Source organism: Oenanthe melanoleuca, chromosome 14 (genome assembly GCF_029582105.1).
Source record: "Oenanthe melanoleuca isolate GR-GAL-2019-014 chromosome 14, OMel1.0, whole genome shotgun sequence".
Taxonomy (NCBI): domain Eukaryota; kingdom Metazoa; phylum Chordata; class Aves; order Passeriformes; family Muscicapidae; genus Oenanthe; species Oenanthe melanoleuca.
In genome coordinates this window covers 230,335-247,878 of record NC_079348.1, presented here as the reverse complement: position 1 = coordinate 247,878, position 17,544 = coordinate 230,335, and the positions used below count along the sequence as shown (strand labels likewise).

The following is a 17,544-nucleotide window of genomic DNA, read 5'->3' as shown; positions in this document are numbered from 1 at the left end:
CAGTGTCCTGCTCTATACTAGTCTCATATCACCATTGTCCTGTGGCAGTTGTTATTTTCTATGGGCAATGATAAACCTCATGATTGATGGGAATTTGCCACCAGCTGATCCTTACAGGTATTTCCAAGGAGCCAACTCTGTTCAGAAGAGAAATGAAAATAAGCCAAACCTGTGGCATTTCTGCAATGGAAAAGGAGTGAATATGAACTAGCTTCTCCTGAACTGTGAATGCACAAGCATTTTTTCTCAGGAAACTACTTCATTCATGGTGAGTCAGACTGCTAGTATTTGGTAGACACCCAGGTGAGAAAGATGTGGAGGTGGAGTGATTGTGACAAGTAATAAATGGCTTTATAACTAGGCTAAAACTTGGCACAAGGCTTCACTTGCACGACAGTCTTTCAAAACAAACTGAAAACCACTGAATATACCATGATCAGTAATTCTGTCCTGGCAGGACCCCTCCAGTAGCAAAAAGGACATGCCTGGAGGGGACCAAAGCTCCTCTCCTGGGAGGGCCAGCTGCCTCTGTGTAAGCTTGCTGGTCCCAGGGCAGTGCCCTCAGTGCAGACCCCTCAGTGCCAGCTCAAACCAGCCAAGGGCAGATCACCAGCCCCAGCCAGAATCTGTCACTGGAAGCCCAGCTGGGTTTCAGAGCCTGGCAATAGCAGGGATGGCCCAAGGGCAGGGCTGGGGGATGAGCCCAGAGCTCAGCAGGCACATGCCTGGAACAGGGTGAGTCACAGGCTGCCCCAGCCCTGCTGCCCCCACTCTACCCTGCACAAACACACAACAGCAGCCCCTGCTCTGAGAGTTAGGTCCCACTTCCCCAGAGAAACAGCCAAGGGAGGGAAAAGGACGAACAGCCCCAGACAGAAAGCCATGGTACAGAATGTGCAGACAGGGGTGAGGCTGAGAGGAAGGGAAAAGCCAGGGAAAGGCAGAATGGAGCTGGGGCTCAGCAGAGAAGCTCGTGCTGCAGCAAGGCTGGCCTGAGCTGAACCCTCCAGCCAAGCACAAAACTCCATGGAGGATTTCACAAAGAATACAAGAGAGAGAACAGGAGTACAAGGGAGAGAAAGGATACTGGTGTCCCTACATAGATACCTCTACTACTTTACCAACTTGGAAGGGAGATTTGCAGCACCAGTTGCTGTGCTCAGCATTATGGTTTCCCTCCTTATGAAGGTCAATACAAATAGAGTTTTCTAAATGAGAATAAATGTATACATATCAATAGAATAACCCAATACTTAATGGGTCTGAACTGTTTTATGCTGCTGCCAAGATACTAGAGTGGAATTTACCATACTGAAATATAAATTATGCTGTAGAGAAGTTGTCAGCAGAACTTCTTGAATAATTATCCAACAAGAAGTACATACTGCCTTAAAGGTGCAGGGTAAGTCCAGTTCTGACTGGGCAAGAACAAGAAGCAAAAAAAAAAAAAAAAAAAAATTCCATGAAGGTAGTGTTGGACCACACCCTGGATAATCTTTCTGGGAAGGAACACTGCTTAGAAATCCCCTTTTACAGGTGCTGAAGTAACTGCTTGTTTCTACACGATAAGAAACTAATCACCAGTAATAGCACTGGGTAAGTGCAACTTTCATTTATTTGATTGAGCAGGTATAGAAAATCTTTATTTAATTGAGCAGATATAGAAACAAATATCCCATGCCAGGGCTAAACACACAGGACTTAAATAAGTTATGGAACCCAAAATAAGTAAGTTATGGAAGCTGTGTGATAAATCAATCACCTTCCCTTTGGACCCAGACCTATATCCCACTTTCAGGTGTGTCAGAACGTTCCACATCACCTTTGTGTGCTTCCCAGGCAACACCCAGCCAGGACAATAACCAGAGGCTGCACTAGGAGCTGCTGCTCCCTTTCAGAGACTGCTGTCAGGTGGAGACACCAGCTCTGGCCCTGTCCCTGCTAACCCCAGCTGTCCCAGGGTCTGTCCTGCCCCAGCTGCCAGTCCCAGGCAGCAGGAGTGCTACAACCCAATGAACCATGGCTGACCTGAGCAGCCCTCACTTCAGTCATGATTGAAAAACAAGCAACAATTCAACCTGCCATGCAGTTTATTTCCAAAGACTGGTTCAGTCTAGTCCCTGAACTATGTGGCCAGGCTGCCTCCATACAGCAGTTATCCTCTTGGGCAAGGGTTTGCACAAGTTTCATTTTTTTCTCATTCTTCCTGCTGTTTTCCATTAACAGTCCTACTGGTCTTTTTTTTAACTGCAAGTGCCAGTCTGGAGTCCCCACACACTGTGAGAATCAGGAGAGGAGTTACAAGATGACAAGGTACCACCTTGTCTGAGCCACGGAGCTCCAGGGGCCCTGCAGTTTTCTAAGTCTAGCCCAGTACTGCCCAGCCAAGCTGCTGAGCCAGCCCCATCTGCATCTTCAGCACCTCTTCACTTCCCCTGCATCTCCAAGTTCCCTCAAGGGGTTGTGGGAGTGGCAGTGCAAGTCAGTATTTTAGTCTGTTATCACCACCCTCCTGCTGGTAACCTTTACCAGAAGGGTTAAAGCTTTTCCATTTTGTTCCCTTTGTAGCTCTTCCTCTGCTGTTTAAATCTTGACATTTCATCTCTAACAAATGCAGCAGCTGTTCCTCTGCTGGGGTTTCCACCATTGCTATCACAGACAGCTCATCAGCACTGCTGATCTGAGGGCTGCCATCACCAGTCTGTGGCATTCTCACCAGGGGCTAAACCTGGGACAGTGGTGCAGGCAGAGCCCTGCACAGTCCAAGCCTCAGGCCAGCTTCACAGAGTGCAGTGTCTGCAGGTGCTTCACTCAGGTTGTTGCACAGATGAGTGAAGGACTCATCTAGTGATGAGAGAACCTCACTGTCACTGTCCCAGTACAGGCTGCTCTGTTTACCTGCACTGCCAAAAGGCTGATAACCAGGTGGCTGAGGTGCAGTGGGGCAAGGAATTATATTTGCTTTCCTTTGAACATTTTGATACGTTACTGGCTTATGTGTCTCTTCCTCTGAAAGAAAAGCTGCAGCACCTTCATTTGCAGGTGTGGAGAAAGACAGAACATCAGTGTGTTCTGCACAGGTGTTTGGAATGCCAGGCTGGGCACTGGGGGACCTGCAGCTGCTGGGGCACAGGGGGCTGCTGGCAGGCTGGGCACTGTGAGCTGTGCAGCTGCACTCAGGTGTCTCTGGGGCACCTGTCAGAGGCAGGGAGGAGGGCTCACCTGCAAAGGCCAGAGCCAGGCCCCTGCCAGCCACAGGCTGGGACACCAGGGCACTGAAGCTCCTGTAGGCAGAGCTGCTGGGCTCCCTGCCTGCAGACACCAGCACACTGAAGCTCCTGTAGGCAGAGCCACAGGGCTCTGGGCATGGAGACAAGAGGGTGTCACAGCTCTTGTAGCCAGAACCACACAGACCCACGGACTCAGGCACAAAGCTATCAAAACTCTTGTCTGCAGGGCTGTTCATTCTGTCTGTTTTGGTTCTGGACAATGATTTATCTGTAGAGTCCTGGATCAGGACACAAGAGTCAAGCTCACTTTCAGAACCACACAGAAAAAGGCTTTGATGAACCATTTGTTGAAGATCTCTTGCATCCAGAGAAGCAGAATTTATACTGGAGCTCTGATAGCCAGATTCAAAGGATTCTTCTGATAGTTCTGACTCTTTGCTGGCTGTACTACAATTGTAGTCATCTTTAGAGGCTCTGGTGAAAAGGGGAGCTGTATGAGAAATATCACATGGTTGCAGACTCTGGGCTGGACTTTCTTTTGGGTTTTGCTGTGATGGATTTTCTGACCCAATGTTCTTTAAGGTTTTCTTCTCAGCTGTGGGGATGTTGGGGCCCTTATTGTCTTGCATGTTATTTTCATCTGCCAGGAGTGCATCAAACATGTTAGCCAGTAACTCATTGTGCTCTCTGAAAGCACCAGTGCTGCCTTCACAGGGCTCAAACACGCTGACCTGGCTGCCAGTTTCTTCTTGGCTCTCAGTTTCACTGTCTGTCAAACACACACAGATTTCTACACACTCTTCCACTGGAATTGCATCAGGGGTTAAAACTGCACTGCTGCCTTTTGGCAGCCACTCTCCAGACTGGCTGTGGCAACTGCAAGATTTCTCAACATTTCTGATGTTATCTTTTCCCTTGAAGTTTTGGCTTGACAAACTTTGAGCCAGACAGTTCTTGCAACTTCTGTTTTTGGAAGTCAAAAGGAAAGGACAGTTAATGTTTATGATACAGGAAACAATTTTATGCTGTAAAATAGAGGGATTTTTTTTTAATCTTACTTACATTTGTTGTTCCAAATGACTCTGCTTTAAGTCATGGAATGGGAACTTAATTTCATCAAAGTGGCACGAAACTGAAAACTAATAAAGATACAAATGAGATTTAGGATGCATATGAGCTGTATTCAGTATCCTTTACACTAGACAGACAATAGAATTTATTATATATTCTACTTCTGATGATAAGGAAAAAGTATTTTTTGCAAAGCTTTTAAATTACCTTGACATTTTTTGCAACCAAATGGCTCTTTGCTGGATTTGGGATTTGATCCCACCATTCTTTCTTCACCCTGCAAGGGAAGAATGAAAATTACTTGTTTTGACTGCACTTGAGCTTAATTGGTGTACACTTCTCTCTTCTGTTCTCCTTTCCCTTTTAGGCATCAGCATTGCAGCAACAGAAAGTGTTTAATTTGGGCATCTCCTGCTTTTCATTAAACCAGTGGAAAGATGTTTGTATGTTTGGTATGTCACTGCCTTGCACAATGACAGTCACCTGTTCTTCTAATCATGTTTAAAATCATGTGGGAAATAGACAGGAGCTCACTTTCACATTACCATTCAAAAATTTTGAAAGAAATAAAGGTATTTAAGGCATCATTACTTGAACTCCAGTGAAGATTAGGGTCCAAAACTGACAACTCCCTACTATAATAAGCCTTTTCCAGTAAGGTTAATGAAGATTATTCAGAATATGACCCAGTGCAACTGACCTGAGTTTATCAAATCTCTGCTCACAGACAGCTAGATAAAAGCACTGAGAAAACCCAAACCATGAGACTTCTGTGCTACCAGGCATTCAGCTAATCAATGGCTACACTGACATCCTTATAAACCATTACTCTACAAACTCTGCAACAAGCAGGAGACCTACTTGCTGAAACAGAAGTAACAGATTACAGATCCTGCCATGATCAGTATGCAGGATGTGGGCACAGCCATCTGCAGAATGTCCTCAGCCTTCACCTGGTAATCTGTAAAACAAGCCAATAATTACATGTCAGTGTGCATCTAAATGCAAGCACTGGCACAGCCAAATCATTTGCTGCTCTTCTGCAACTTAAAAAAATCCTCTTTTAAAGGATGTAAACAAAAGCTCCCAGCACACAAAGAGCAGAGCCCCAGAGCTGCCTGCAGAGTGCCAGAGCCTCTGGGGCAGGAGCTGGGAGAGCCCAGGGGTGCTGCAAGGCCACTGCCAGCCCAGGGGACAGGCCTGTCCCACAGTGCTAAAATGGCATTACTGCCCTGGAGGGCAGCTATGCTTCTTGTTCTCTCTGCTGCTCTTCTGGGATTTCTATAAACTCTCACACCTCTATGAAAATACTGCTTGATTTGCAGCCCACATATATATACAGCTATATATATATATATATATAATCTATTTATGTATAGATATATCTTGTTCATTTATACCCACTTGCTCTCACATCAATGCTGCTGTTTAGTTGAAATATCTCTTCTGCTTCCTTGTTGTCTACTCACAAAATATTTATAAAGAATAAACACATTCCTTTCAGCCTTTTTTTCACAAGGCTAAGCAATCCAACCTCCCTTGGTCTTCTCTTCCTTAGTTTCCCAAGGAGCTGCCCATCTATGTTTAGAGTCTTTGGGAGCCTTTACAGCTGCATTCACAGTACATTAAATGATGAAGAGCATCTCCTCCAAGAGAGCAGCAGAGTGTGCAAGGCTATATACCATCCTTCTACCAAGCTGCTCTTTCTGACACTATTACCATAGTGAAATTCAACTTCTTCACTCCATTCACTCCAGAAGGCTGGGAAGTCCATGTAGTTACACCTGAGACTTGCAACATAATCATAGCCTCTCTTCAAGGAGCTGGCAGTGATTTCAAAGCTCTTTGCCTGGTAGTTAATTGCTTTAACAGAAACCTGAAAAGAAAGTGAGGAAATTCACTCTGATTTCTTTCTGGGGTGAGGGGTTAGTGAGAGCAGCTGTGCCAGCAGTGTGGTGTGTCCCAGTAACCTTTCCCAGATGAACAAATGACTGTGTGACCTGCAGTTCATGCACTGTTACCTCCACCACCCACCTTCTTCTGCAGCCCAGCCCAGAAATGCTGGATTATTCAGAAAGGAGTCTGAAGTGCCTCACCTGCCCACAGAGCCACCAACCTCCAGCTTCCTCATGTCTAAGGAACAAATGAAGTTCAGGGAACAAAAGCATTGCACTTTCAACCTCTGCCCTGTGGTCTGCAAGCACAGACCATTCTGGGGCAGCAGGCAGAAGTTTCAACCCCCTGACATCCAGCTGAACCATCCTGGGGGCAAAGTGAACTGTGGCAAGTGTGTAATCAGGAACACTGTGGGACTTGCCCTTGCTGGCCCTTACACTATTGCTCCTGAAGTGATTTTCTAGAGGACTTCTTAAACCTTAAAGGTCTGGAGACAGAAGAGGAAGAGACAGGGTGTGCCTTACCTCTGTGGGGTGCTGCTTCCTCCAGTACTTCACTTCATAGATGACTGGCTGTCCAGAGAGCAAGGATGAATGAGAGTGGCTCTCCTCCCAGCTCAGGTTGAAGTTACCATTTTCAGCTTGCTCAATGGCAAGATTTTTGGGGGCCCTTGGCTTAACTGTGTGTTAAAAAATACACAACAGGGTAATGGGAGAGCACTGAGAGAGAGAGGCAGAGAGAGAAGCATTTGCCAAAGACCAGATTATCATCAGTCAATGCACTTAGCCCTTGTCACTATGCTGTAGCACAAGAATAGAGAGGCCCAATCTGAGCAGGGTATTCATTAACAAGCACTGATTCCTCAAGCTGGATGCAGCTCTAAGCCTGGAGAAGAGGGAACCTGTGCCCTGAGAGCAGCTGAGGCTGGGTGGGCACAGAGCTCCAGTGCACAGCCAGGCTGTCCTGGCTCCATCTCCTGGAAATCGAGGGGACTTCTGCTGATTTGGCAGGTAAGCAGCAGCACCAATCAACTATTCTGAAAAGAACCAACTCTTCAGCCTGCCTAAGGTATGAAAATGGTTTTTCTGAGTGTTCAAGTGACAGGTGTTACCAACAAGCACACTGTTCTGACCATGAACATGAACTGTCTGTGCACTCTGTCCTGTTTAGGAGCAGCCTCTTTAACTGTATAGCTCTGGCTGTTAAAATCCAACAGCAATTACTGTAAAAAATCCTCTGCTCATGCAGCATGATCCAACTAGCATGAAAGATCAGAGTATGACAGAGACAGGAATGGGAGGAATTTCAGCAGGAATAACCAAGTTTCTTTCTAGAAACTGAAAGTAGCATGATTCCTCTTCATCCTGTAAGCCACAAGTAAAATGCACTAAGGATAACCTACTCACATTAATTCCTTAAGGATCTAATCCAGAATCAAGTTTCTAAAACAAATGCATTTTGCATTTAAACTACCACAACACTTTGCACCTCTGACAAGCAAAAACTGTTCTGGTGACAGGAGTGAGAAGTTAGCTGGGATTGCAAAGCCTGGAACCACATGTACCAGTGACAAAGTAAACAAGTTCTTACCAACAAGGGCTGGTGTAACATTGAAATTCCACGTATCAGTGCCATTGAATTGTAGGGCTAGAATATATGTGAGGCCTGATACAAAATAATCTGGATATATTGTACAAGTGCACCTTAAACTGTCTTTTTCATTCTCAGGAACACACATGTTTCTGAAAAACAGGTACAAAATGATGTGATGTTTAAGAGAATGTGACACACTATAACCTTGAAAAGGTGAAATCAAGTTTCCCAACATGTATAACCAATCAAAACTGAGACAAGTCAGTGCTCAGAAATGTTTCCAAAACAAAACTGAGATCCCCAAACCACCCACCCTCCCTAGCCACCCCCTGGATTTCTGTATTGCACAAACTAAAAACTTAACAGAAAGCCCAAGGACTGATCCCAAATACCACCTTTGTCACTCTTCAGCCTCTAAAGGGACAGGTATAGGAACAGGTTATTGCATATGAGCAAGGTTATTTGAATGCTGGTGTGGGAAATCATGCAGTGAGAACAGGAGAACCAGAATTCTTTTGTAAGAGATGATGACTGGCCCTGCTCAGAACAGGGCTAAGTCTGGGCCTGAACATGGAGACAATCACCTGGGCTCCAGCTGAAACTATCTTTCACACAGGCTAAGGCCAGTGAATCAAATAAGATTTCTCATGAAGAAGGTAAAATTCTGCATGAAGTTAAGGTTTTGTAAACTTCTAAGAGCCCCACCACTCCTCCCAGTAACACTTGATCCCTGCTCTGTACTAAGAGAGCAGAAAGCTACAGAAAAGTAGACCACTGAACAAAGTGTGCTGTTAATTGCTGAAACCCATTTTGCTTCAAAGGAAATAATCCATTTTACTTTAAGAGGAATAATCTGAAGTGCATTTGGTCCTGGACACCCACAGTGGAGGAATTGAAGCCAATAGTGGCTGTAGACACATGAAGCTCTAAAAATGGCAGGGTAACATCTTACTGAATACTTACAACACAGAAGAAGTTTCCTTGCTGTAGTAGAGCAGGAATTCTTTGGAGCAATTGGTTGGTGCAGGCACCTCCCAGTGACAAACCAGCTCTTTGTCATAGTCAGTGAAGCATGCAAATTCTTGCACGTGTCCTGCAGTCACAACTAGGGGCAAGAAGCACACAATGAGAAGCAAGAGAATCAGCAGGCTGTGTTGGACTAAGCCAAAATATTAACTTTTCCATCTAAACAGAGCTGCCATACCCCTATAAATTAAGTGAAAACATAGTTATTTTTTGTGTCTGGATAAATGGAAAGAGGGGCACTCACTGTCTCCACCTTTCTGGAGACAATGTCTGTGGCCTTAGGAGAAGAGTCTGCAGTGTAATATTGAGATAGAAAGGCAAATCTCAGCCAACAGAGACTTCCAAGAACAGAAAACCCAATTCCAATAGCTCTGTTTAAAACACATCAACATTAAATTACAAAACAGCATCATCCCACCTATTAAATACAAGAAGTTCAAAAGCCAAAATGCAGATAATTAAGAGTCAGACCAGGATCACTGCTCAGTCAGGAACCTGTGCTTTACCTCAGTGGTTCTGAGCTCCCCAAACACACACCCTGTGCCTCCCCAGGGCCAGATCTTCCTGCCACAGCTTTTCTCCCAGGAGACACCTTCACTTGATTCCACCCAACTTCCTGCTGTGTCTCCTACTTGCCCAGTTCAGGACTGGGGAGAGGCTGAGCCAGGCAGGGCTGGGCACCGAGGAGCTCCAGGAGAGCCCAGAGTCCCTGGTTATAACTGTCTTCACTGGCAGCATCCAAGCAAAAAAATAGAATATACTGCTCAAAACATTTTTGTTTTTTCTGGGAGCAGAAATAGAATCCACGGCCTCAGTGTCCCTTCCAGCCTCACTGTCCCTTATTTCAGTGTGCTCCACAAGAGTGATGCACAGAAAAGCAGAACAGGAGCTGGGAGACAGTCAGGTCATGCTGTTATTTGGACTAACAGTGAGCCAACCCTGCTACTGGACCCTGGAATGTGGTCATTACAAAATAACCAGAAATAGCTAATACTTTTATCATCCAAGACAATTATTTGGCTTTTCTGATATTTAACTTCTCTTTCACAGGTAAATAATAATAGTATCTCCCTTTGCTTGCAGAAGCTGTACAAATGTAAATCCTCTTCTTCTTTACATGTCAATCTCCTGTAAAAATTAAAAATAGCTTTGATTGGTTTTTTGAATCCTATTAATTAGGAGAATTTCCAATGGGATTCTGCTAGAAGGTTTTCTTCCAGACACCAAATTTTGGGTACATGGCCCAGTACATTACCAACTCTCCATGCTGGTCATTTACATTGCAAATTCAAGATTCAGTTGCCAACTGTTCACATCCTGCAAGGTCATTGTCCTTCAGCCACTCCTGCTGCACAGGCTTATTCCTTCCAACGGGTACCTAAATTCCAGATTATTCCTCCCAAGCTTTTTTGCTGAAAGTACCCAATTTTATTTTATCTTCCCTCACAGAGACCCACAGGGCACACCAGGCACTGGGGAGGGAGGACATGGTTTCCAAACCTGTTTCTCCTTTCTGCAAATTTCTAGTTTTGCCCACACAGAAAAGGTCAATAGAAAAAAAAACCAACAAAACACATTTTTTTTTTTTCTAGTACAGAGATAGTTCTGACATTTGAAGTTACAAATTTTATACCAGTTAATTAGTGGTAACAGCATTACCTAGTGGTTGTGGGAAAATGCTGCCAAGAAAAACTTCAGTGTAATAATTGAAAGTATTGATGAACATACCTGCATTTGTTGTATATGAAAGAAGAACGATCCACAGGGTATATGGTGCAGCTCTTGGGAGTCTTGCCATTATTGACAATGGTCAGGTGCAGTAGGAAAAACTGTGCTGCAGTTCTGCCAACAGAAAACATGATAAGCTCACATTCCTGTCTCAGTCAAGGCAATGGTGTTGTTTTTCCTACCACTCTGCTACATGCTAGAATTCAGACCTCCTGCTGTACCTGCTTCCCATCTCTGGCACCTAAAATTACCTCATGGAAGAGACATGTAGAATAAAGAGAATACAAATTAAATAGAAGATTCTTCTGAAAAATTTTAATTACAGAGAATAAGGGACTGACCTTTGCAGTGGATCTACTCTCTGTAGCTACTAGAAGATTTGCTAGCATGGAAAGGGTAAAAAAGGGCAAGTACTAGACCAAATCAGTGACATGGTCAGCAAAGCCCTATGATTCCACACAGATAACTAAAAGAATTTAAGAATGAAGTGTCCAATCTATTGACTAAAATGTTTTCCCCAAGTTGCATCACAGTACTTTGATAATCTGAACATGATTATCTTAAAAAATTTAGCAAAGAACTCTGAACATTGCTCCAAAATAATGCAGATTCATTAAAACATTAAATAATTAGAAGTTGTAGAACACATACCTAATCATGATACAACCAGAACAACTTTGGAGAAGGAAAATAATGCAGCTTTTATATCCCTGAGCATAGCAAAACTGTCTAGATAAATTGAAAACAGGTGAAATAATTCCTTTCAGACTTAAAAATAGCAAGTGTCCCTAAGATTTTACTGATGTAGCTGCTTAATGCCTAAGATAAGGATACCAGCTTTAATATCACTACAAATGGACATCATGCATTTAAAATTCTGGTAAATCTGTAGGTGAAGTCATGCTAACTAATATGCTTCTGGCTTTGCTTTCAGTATAAAAAGGGGTAATATTTGTTCAGCAGCACATTGTTAAGACACAACCCTTTGGTCTCTTCCTTTCATGCTTTTGGAATTTTCTAACTTTCATGTCTGGACTGAGTTCTTGCTGCCTGCAAGTTTCAGCTGTTCTGTTTATACCTGCAGGGCTCCCAGGTCGTACACCAGCTTTTATTTCAAAGCCTCATGATTCTCTCAGTGAGAGAAGAGAGGAAGAGAAGAGGAAGAGAAGAGGAAGAGAAGAGGAAGAGAAGAGGAAGAGAAGAGGAATCTCCTTCAGCAGGTGAATGGTGTTGGGTGTCCTGCAGAAGCTTGGTCAGATTCTGAAGTAGAAAAACCACTGAAAGGTATTTGTGGATGGCAGTTCAATGCTCTCTTCCCCAAGCAGAACCACATTTCATGTGTCTGACAGAGGTGAGTCTGTCTGTCTGTCTGTCTGACTGAAAATATCCATCTTAGGAGTTCAGGGATAAGGACATTGTTATGGAGAACAGAATATCAGACTGGAGACTCTTCTGTGACCTCCTCTGGTCACAGTCACTGCTCACCTAGCAGCAAAGGACAAACATGAAAGACCAATTTCTCATAAGAGCTTGAGAGCTGAGTTTTTTCACATTCTGAAAACAGATAAAATGTGACTAAGCACACTGATACTTTTTTCAAAGAACACAAGCACCTTTGCTGCTGCTCAGAAAAAAAAGAGCCAACTGCTCTGGCATAAAAAAAATTCCTTCATTTCCCTTCTTCCTGGAATTCTCAAGAAAGGAAGTATTTGCTTTCCACTGTTAGGTAATACTGCCACATGACTGGAGTTCCAAGAAACTCCCAGAACTCTTAGAACTCTGGCAGAGAATCCTGAACCACGTAAGCATGTCCAAATAAGCAGATGGCAAACCAAAACCATCTTTTCATGGAAGGATGGATCTGCACATGTGCATGAAAACGGAGTTAAGCCAGAGCTTTAATGAAACTGCAAAAGGAGAAAATTTTAAAACATCCACAGCTCTTCTGCCTGTTACCTCCTAAGTTTTTCATTATATCAGACGGTGAAATACCAATCTCTAAAAAGTATGTAACATATATAGACAATACTACAACTGCAGTAAATCGAGTAACTGATATATTTGAGGAAAGTAAATTGTAAACACCTAAGTCAGTTCCCCAAAACTAGGAAAGAAATCTCTGTCAGGGTTAGAAGCAGATCTACACGATTACTGGCACAAGGCACATGCTTTGATCACTTAATCTTTCTGTTTTATGAAAAAAACATTATGTAATTAAAATTATTTCATTTACTATCACGAAAAACGGTACTAACTTTTGGTCTGGTCTTCTAAGGAAAATAGGGTCACATTTCATTGACAGTACAATCTGCAAAACTGTACCGGGCAGGAACAACTCCTGGCCAAACCCAGAGGTCAGATATTAAACAAGACTGCTTAATGCACCATCGCTGCAATTGCACAGCTGAAACAATTTACATTCATTCCTTAAGAATCCAATCCAGAATCAAGTTTCTAAAACAAATTCCTTCTTTAAAACCGCCTCTTTTTAAAACAGAGGTACATCTTGTCCTACTCTCTAGTTTAAAGCACCGGCTATAAACGCCGAATACAATGAGACAAGCGGTACATGGCACAGCAAAAGGTTCACCAAGAGATTCCGTATCAAACCTTGAAGAGAAAACCCGAGCGGAGCGCGATGCCGCCCGACGAGAGCCGCCCCTTCCGGGCTCCGCGGGCCGGGCACGGCGGGAGCGGCGCCCCGGACAATTACACGGCTAAAGTCTAAAGTATTGTCACAGCAGCGCCCGAGCTCAGAGCCTCAAGGAAAGAGAAGCGATTCCGGCCGCGGGCTGCAGCCGGAGCCGCCGCACGGGACGGGCCCGGGATCCCCGCCCGGCCGAGCTCCGGCCCTTCCCGGAACCGGAGAACGAACCGCACCCACGGCGCGCCCTGCGCAAGCGACGAGAAAGAGCCGCTCCTGACGCCGGGACAGGAGCGCCGGACGTACCTTGTCTCCACCGGCCCCCGCGCGGGCTCCGGGCCGGGCGCTCCTCACCCGGACGCGGCGACTCCGCAGACCCGGCCCGGCCCGGCCCGGCACCGGCACCGGCACCGGCACCACACAGCGGACAGCGAGCAGCGAACAGCGCCCGTCCGGGGCGGGGCGGGGCGGGGCAGCGCTGGGCGGGGCGGGGCAGAGCGGGGAGGGCACGGGGCGGGCACGGGGCGGGGCAGAGCGGGGCGGGGCGGGGCGGGGCAGAGCGGGGAGGGCACGGGGCGGGCACGGGGCGGGGCAGAGCGGGGCGGGGCGGGGCGGGCACGGGGCGGGGCGGGCACGGGGCGGGGCAGAGCGGGGCGGGCACGGGGCGGGGCAGAGCGGGGAGGGCACGGGGCGGGCACGGGGCGGGGCGGGGCGGGCACGGGGCGGGGCAGAGCGGGGCGGGGCGGGGCGGGCACGGGGCGGGCACGGGGCGGGCACGGGGCGGGGCAGAGCGGGGCGGGCACGGGGCGGGCACGGGGCCATCCGTTGCGGACCATCGCGCGCAGCCGTGGCCGATCTGGGAGCACGGGCAGGTGCGGCGCGTGGCTGAGGGGGTCGGTACCGTGGTGGGAGCCCCGGTGAGTCCCGGTCGGTCCCGGTGGCCCCGGAAGGGCCGAGGGCTCGCGGGCCGTCGCCTCCGCAGCTGCGCCTGGCCTGGTCGGTTGGTGCCGCGCTCAGGGAGTTTCCTCAGCTCCTTTTATCGCTTCCGGCGCTCCCCCCGTAGAGGAGGATTTTCTGTCAGCAGTCACCCGCTCTGACTAGCTGCGCTCAGGGCAGGGAGCGGGAGCTGCGTGTAACGGAATGGCAGGCCGTGTTGTGTTTGTCACCCAGCGGTTGTGTTTGTCTCCCAGCTGTTGTGTTTGTCACCCAGCTGTTGTTTTCAGGTGTGTTTGTCACCCAGCTGTTGTGTTTGTCTCCCAGCTGTTGTTTTCAGGTGTGTTTGTCACCCAGCGGTTGTGTTTGTCACCCAGCGGTTGTTTTCAGGTGTTGTGTTTGTCACCCAGCTGTTTTGTCTGTCACCCAGCTGTTGTTTTCAGCGGTTGTGTTGTCACCCAGCTGTTGTTTCCAGCTGCTGTGTTTGTCACCCAGCTGTTGTTTCCAGCGGTTGTGTTTGTCTCCCAGCTGTTGTTTTCAGCTGGTGCCGGTTCCTGGGAGCTTTGGTAGCGGTTGGGGGCGTTGGGCGCTCCCTGATCCCGCTCGTTCCCGGTTCGCTCAGCAGCTCACGGTGCAGCTCTGCTGAAAGCCACACCGGCTGGAACATCGCTGTCGAAGCTGAGGGGCTCGGTGAGCACCAGGAGTGCCAAAGCGCCCCGGGAGCCCCGGCCGGCGCTGAGCGCACCCTGCAGCGCTGCTGGGAGCATCCCCGTGCCAGTCGTTCCCTGTGTGTCCAGTGCTGCAGTCAAGTACTGCTTGCTTCTTAATTCTGCACTGGTGCCAAGAAGGAGTTTTAGTCTCGATTTTGGGTGACAACAGCACAATGCCTACGTTGTTCTTTTCTGTAGCTAAAACTAGTTGGACTTTACCTCTTGCACCCTTGCAGAACCTCAGAGCTGGTCACTCCTGCATTCTGAGGACTACCTTGAGATCTGCTTTTTTTGCCCTCGTTCAGTGTAATAGACTTTAACAGAAATCTTGTGTACACTTGGACTGTTGTATTCCTCATTGTCATGAAGGTGCATTATTTCCAGCCTAAACCTCCTGCAGCACTTGAAGCCTGGTGAAACTGTGTGATGGCAGCTCCGATGACAGATGCTCATCGACGGTTCTTGCAGATTCTGATGTCTAATGGGGTAACAGAAGGATCAGAGGCCAGGAAATTACATCAGCACTGCTGTGAAATGGATAAAGGTGTGTCTGACTTGGTGATGAAAGAACTAGGTGTTTTTCTGGGTGCAGCTTACAAATAATTTGATTTCTGGAGGGCATGCACCAGCTAAAAAAGTTAAAAAACTGTAAAGATATGAATGTTCCCTCTCTTTCCTGAAAGATAAAATAATACAGCAATGAGTAAACTAACTTCTAATCAGGCCAGATTTGTATATAGTACTTTTTGTTTTATCAGGGTTGTTATTTATAGATTATACATATAAATGATTTTTTAAAACTATTTTTTGACACTGGAAGTATTTCACTATAGTAAATGCTTTTAAGTAAATGCACTTCAGTTATTTCTCCCAGGTGCTGTGGGAGAAGTGACTGCTGCAAAAACATTTTGGTAAGGATGAGATGAGGTTTCCTGGTTAATTGGTGTGCTTTCTTCCCACCTCACCTGCCCTGTGTTGTTCATTCCAAGTCCTGGAAGCTGTGCTCCTGCCAGGCTTAGGAGTGTCCCTGTGCCGTGCCACCACGCTGCTCACTCTGCAGGGGCTCTTCTGGTTTTCTGTGAATTTGTACCTGCCTATGCATAGATGTAAGGTCAGAATGAAGCGGTCTTTTTGTGTGTCTCTTGAGTCAGGAACTGTAACCTGGGCTACTTCTTAGATGCTAAAATTGTGAAGCGAAACTTTTGGTGTTCTCTAGCCCCTGTTTTTTATGGAGAATTTTTATCCCTTTTTTTCCCCCACATAAGGTCTACTGGAACAGCCACTTATCTCACATTAAAATGCTATAGCTGTTGTACAAAAGAGTATTCTGTTATCTTTAATCTTTTACCCCCTCTGAGATCTGTCCCTAAAGCTCTCTGACTACTGTGTGCAGTGTTTCCTGCTGACAGGGGCCAAGCAGGTGGCAAAATGACACTTAAATATTGTAGGCACTCTGCAGTTTGTTGGCTTTGTTCACTGAAGGAATCTTGTATATCAGGATCAGGAGCTCCTGGGCAGGAGCATCCTATGAGTGCAGTTTGGCCCTGTGCTGGATAGTGCTGTGGGGTTTGTGAGCAGGACCTTGGCCCAGCTGTTACACGAGCGAGGGACTCCTGTGACTGAGAACAGGATTCATCTCGTGATAACTGGTTGCATTTTTGAGACATGAATAATTTATCCAAAATTACGAGCTGGTACTTAGCTCTGGTTCTTAAACCATAGTCTGATGAAGGCAACAGGAGCATTGCCACTGACAAAATCTTGTTTTGATGGATGTGAGGGTTGTGCTGGTGCCATGCAGGCGAGAACCATTGTATGCTCTTCCACTGCTTGATTTCTACAACACTAGCATTTTAGGTTTTCTTATATATAACTTGATCACTTATATACCATTAATTTGTGAAACAGGGACAAGAAATCCCTTGTGTATAAAGGAATTCAAGTCAGTGTATTTTTCTATTGTGCATAATATTTTTCCCAGTCATGTTTTATTTTCAATTCAGCTTAGTTCAAGTCACTGTAATTACTGGATTAGTACCACGGGTTCCCTGCCACAAGGCAGAATGTCTGGAGTCTGTCAGCTGATTTTAAAAGGGCTGAGCATCTCTAAAGGCCACGAGACAGCAGCACAAGGAAATTATACGTCTGCTGAATTGAACAGTTTGAATTCATGTTTGAATTCTGCCTTACAGCTTTAGCACCTCTACCTGGGGAAGAATGTTTCACATAAAAAGATCTGCCTGATGAGTAGCTGTTTGTGTTTATTTCATTCCTTTTCAGTTTACTATGCACACGATAAACTGGATGATTTCATCAGCACCATTAACAGCCACCTGCAGCCTTTGTTCATGCAGATCCGGAAGGGGTTCTCGGAGGACGATGGCAGAGCACATTATGCTGTGGTAGGTCCCTGCTGGGCTGTTTGTGTGGGGCTGCCAGTGGCTGCAGGAGCTGCTGGAGGATAAACTGTCACAGCCCAGGTGTGTGGGAAAAAGACATGGCAGCAAGGAGGACAGCAGTGTTGGAGTTACTTAGCATAAACATTGCTTAAGTGCTGAAGTGAGATTCCTTTGCCACAGGAGACTTTCTTACCTGAGACAGACTTTTTAAACTAGAAAACAGAGAGAGCTGTCCAGCATCAGTTTTCTTTTTCTCCCACTCAAAAACCAGCTGAGCACAAAAGGGTTGCTGAGGAGTAGCCTGTAAGTTGTTT

At 46.3% G+C, this 17,544-nt stretch overlaps 1 protein-coding gene and 1 long non-coding RNA gene across 4 annotated transcripts; one reads left to right on the top strand and one right to left on the bottom strand.

Moving 5' to 3' along the window:
- Positions 1-1,597: 1,597 nt before the first annotated feature.
- On the bottom strand, positions 1,598-13,652 carry IL4R (interleukin 4 receptor). 3 transcript variants are annotated; one of them, XM_056503037.1, is made up of 10 exons: positions 13,495-13,652; positions 10,545-10,658; positions 8,754-8,895; positions 7,788-7,939; positions 6,722-6,876; positions 6,021-6,177; positions 5,163-5,262; positions 4,509-4,578; positions 4,293-4,369; positions 1,598-4,193 (listed from the first exon to the last, which is right to left on the bottom strand). In XM_056503037.1, the coding sequence occupies exons 2-10, from the start codon at positions 10,612-10,614 to the stop codon at positions 2,723-2,725; spliced, it is 2,394 nt and encodes a 797-aa protein (XP_056359012.1). In that variant the 5' UTR covers positions 10,615-10,658; positions 13,495-13,652; the 3' UTR covers positions 1,598-2,722. The 3 variants fall into 3 exon arrangements, with proteins under 3 accessions (XP_056359012.1, XP_056359011.1, XP_056359013.1); XM_056503036.1 differs by lacking the exon at positions 13,495-13,652 and adding an exon at positions 13,155-13,387; XM_056503038.1 differs by lacking the exons at positions 7,788-7,939; positions 13,495-13,652 and having other exon boundaries at positions 10,545-10,634.
- A 318-nt stretch (positions 13,653-13,970) lies between these two features.
- Positions 13,971-17,508, top strand: LOC130259084 (uncharacterized). The gene is made up of 3 exons (XR_008841578.1): positions 13,971-14,105; positions 15,216-15,375; positions 17,112-17,508. It is a non-coding gene; the product is annotated as an uncharacterized LOC130259084 (long non-coding RNA).
- Positions 17,509-17,544: the final 36 nt, after the last annotated feature.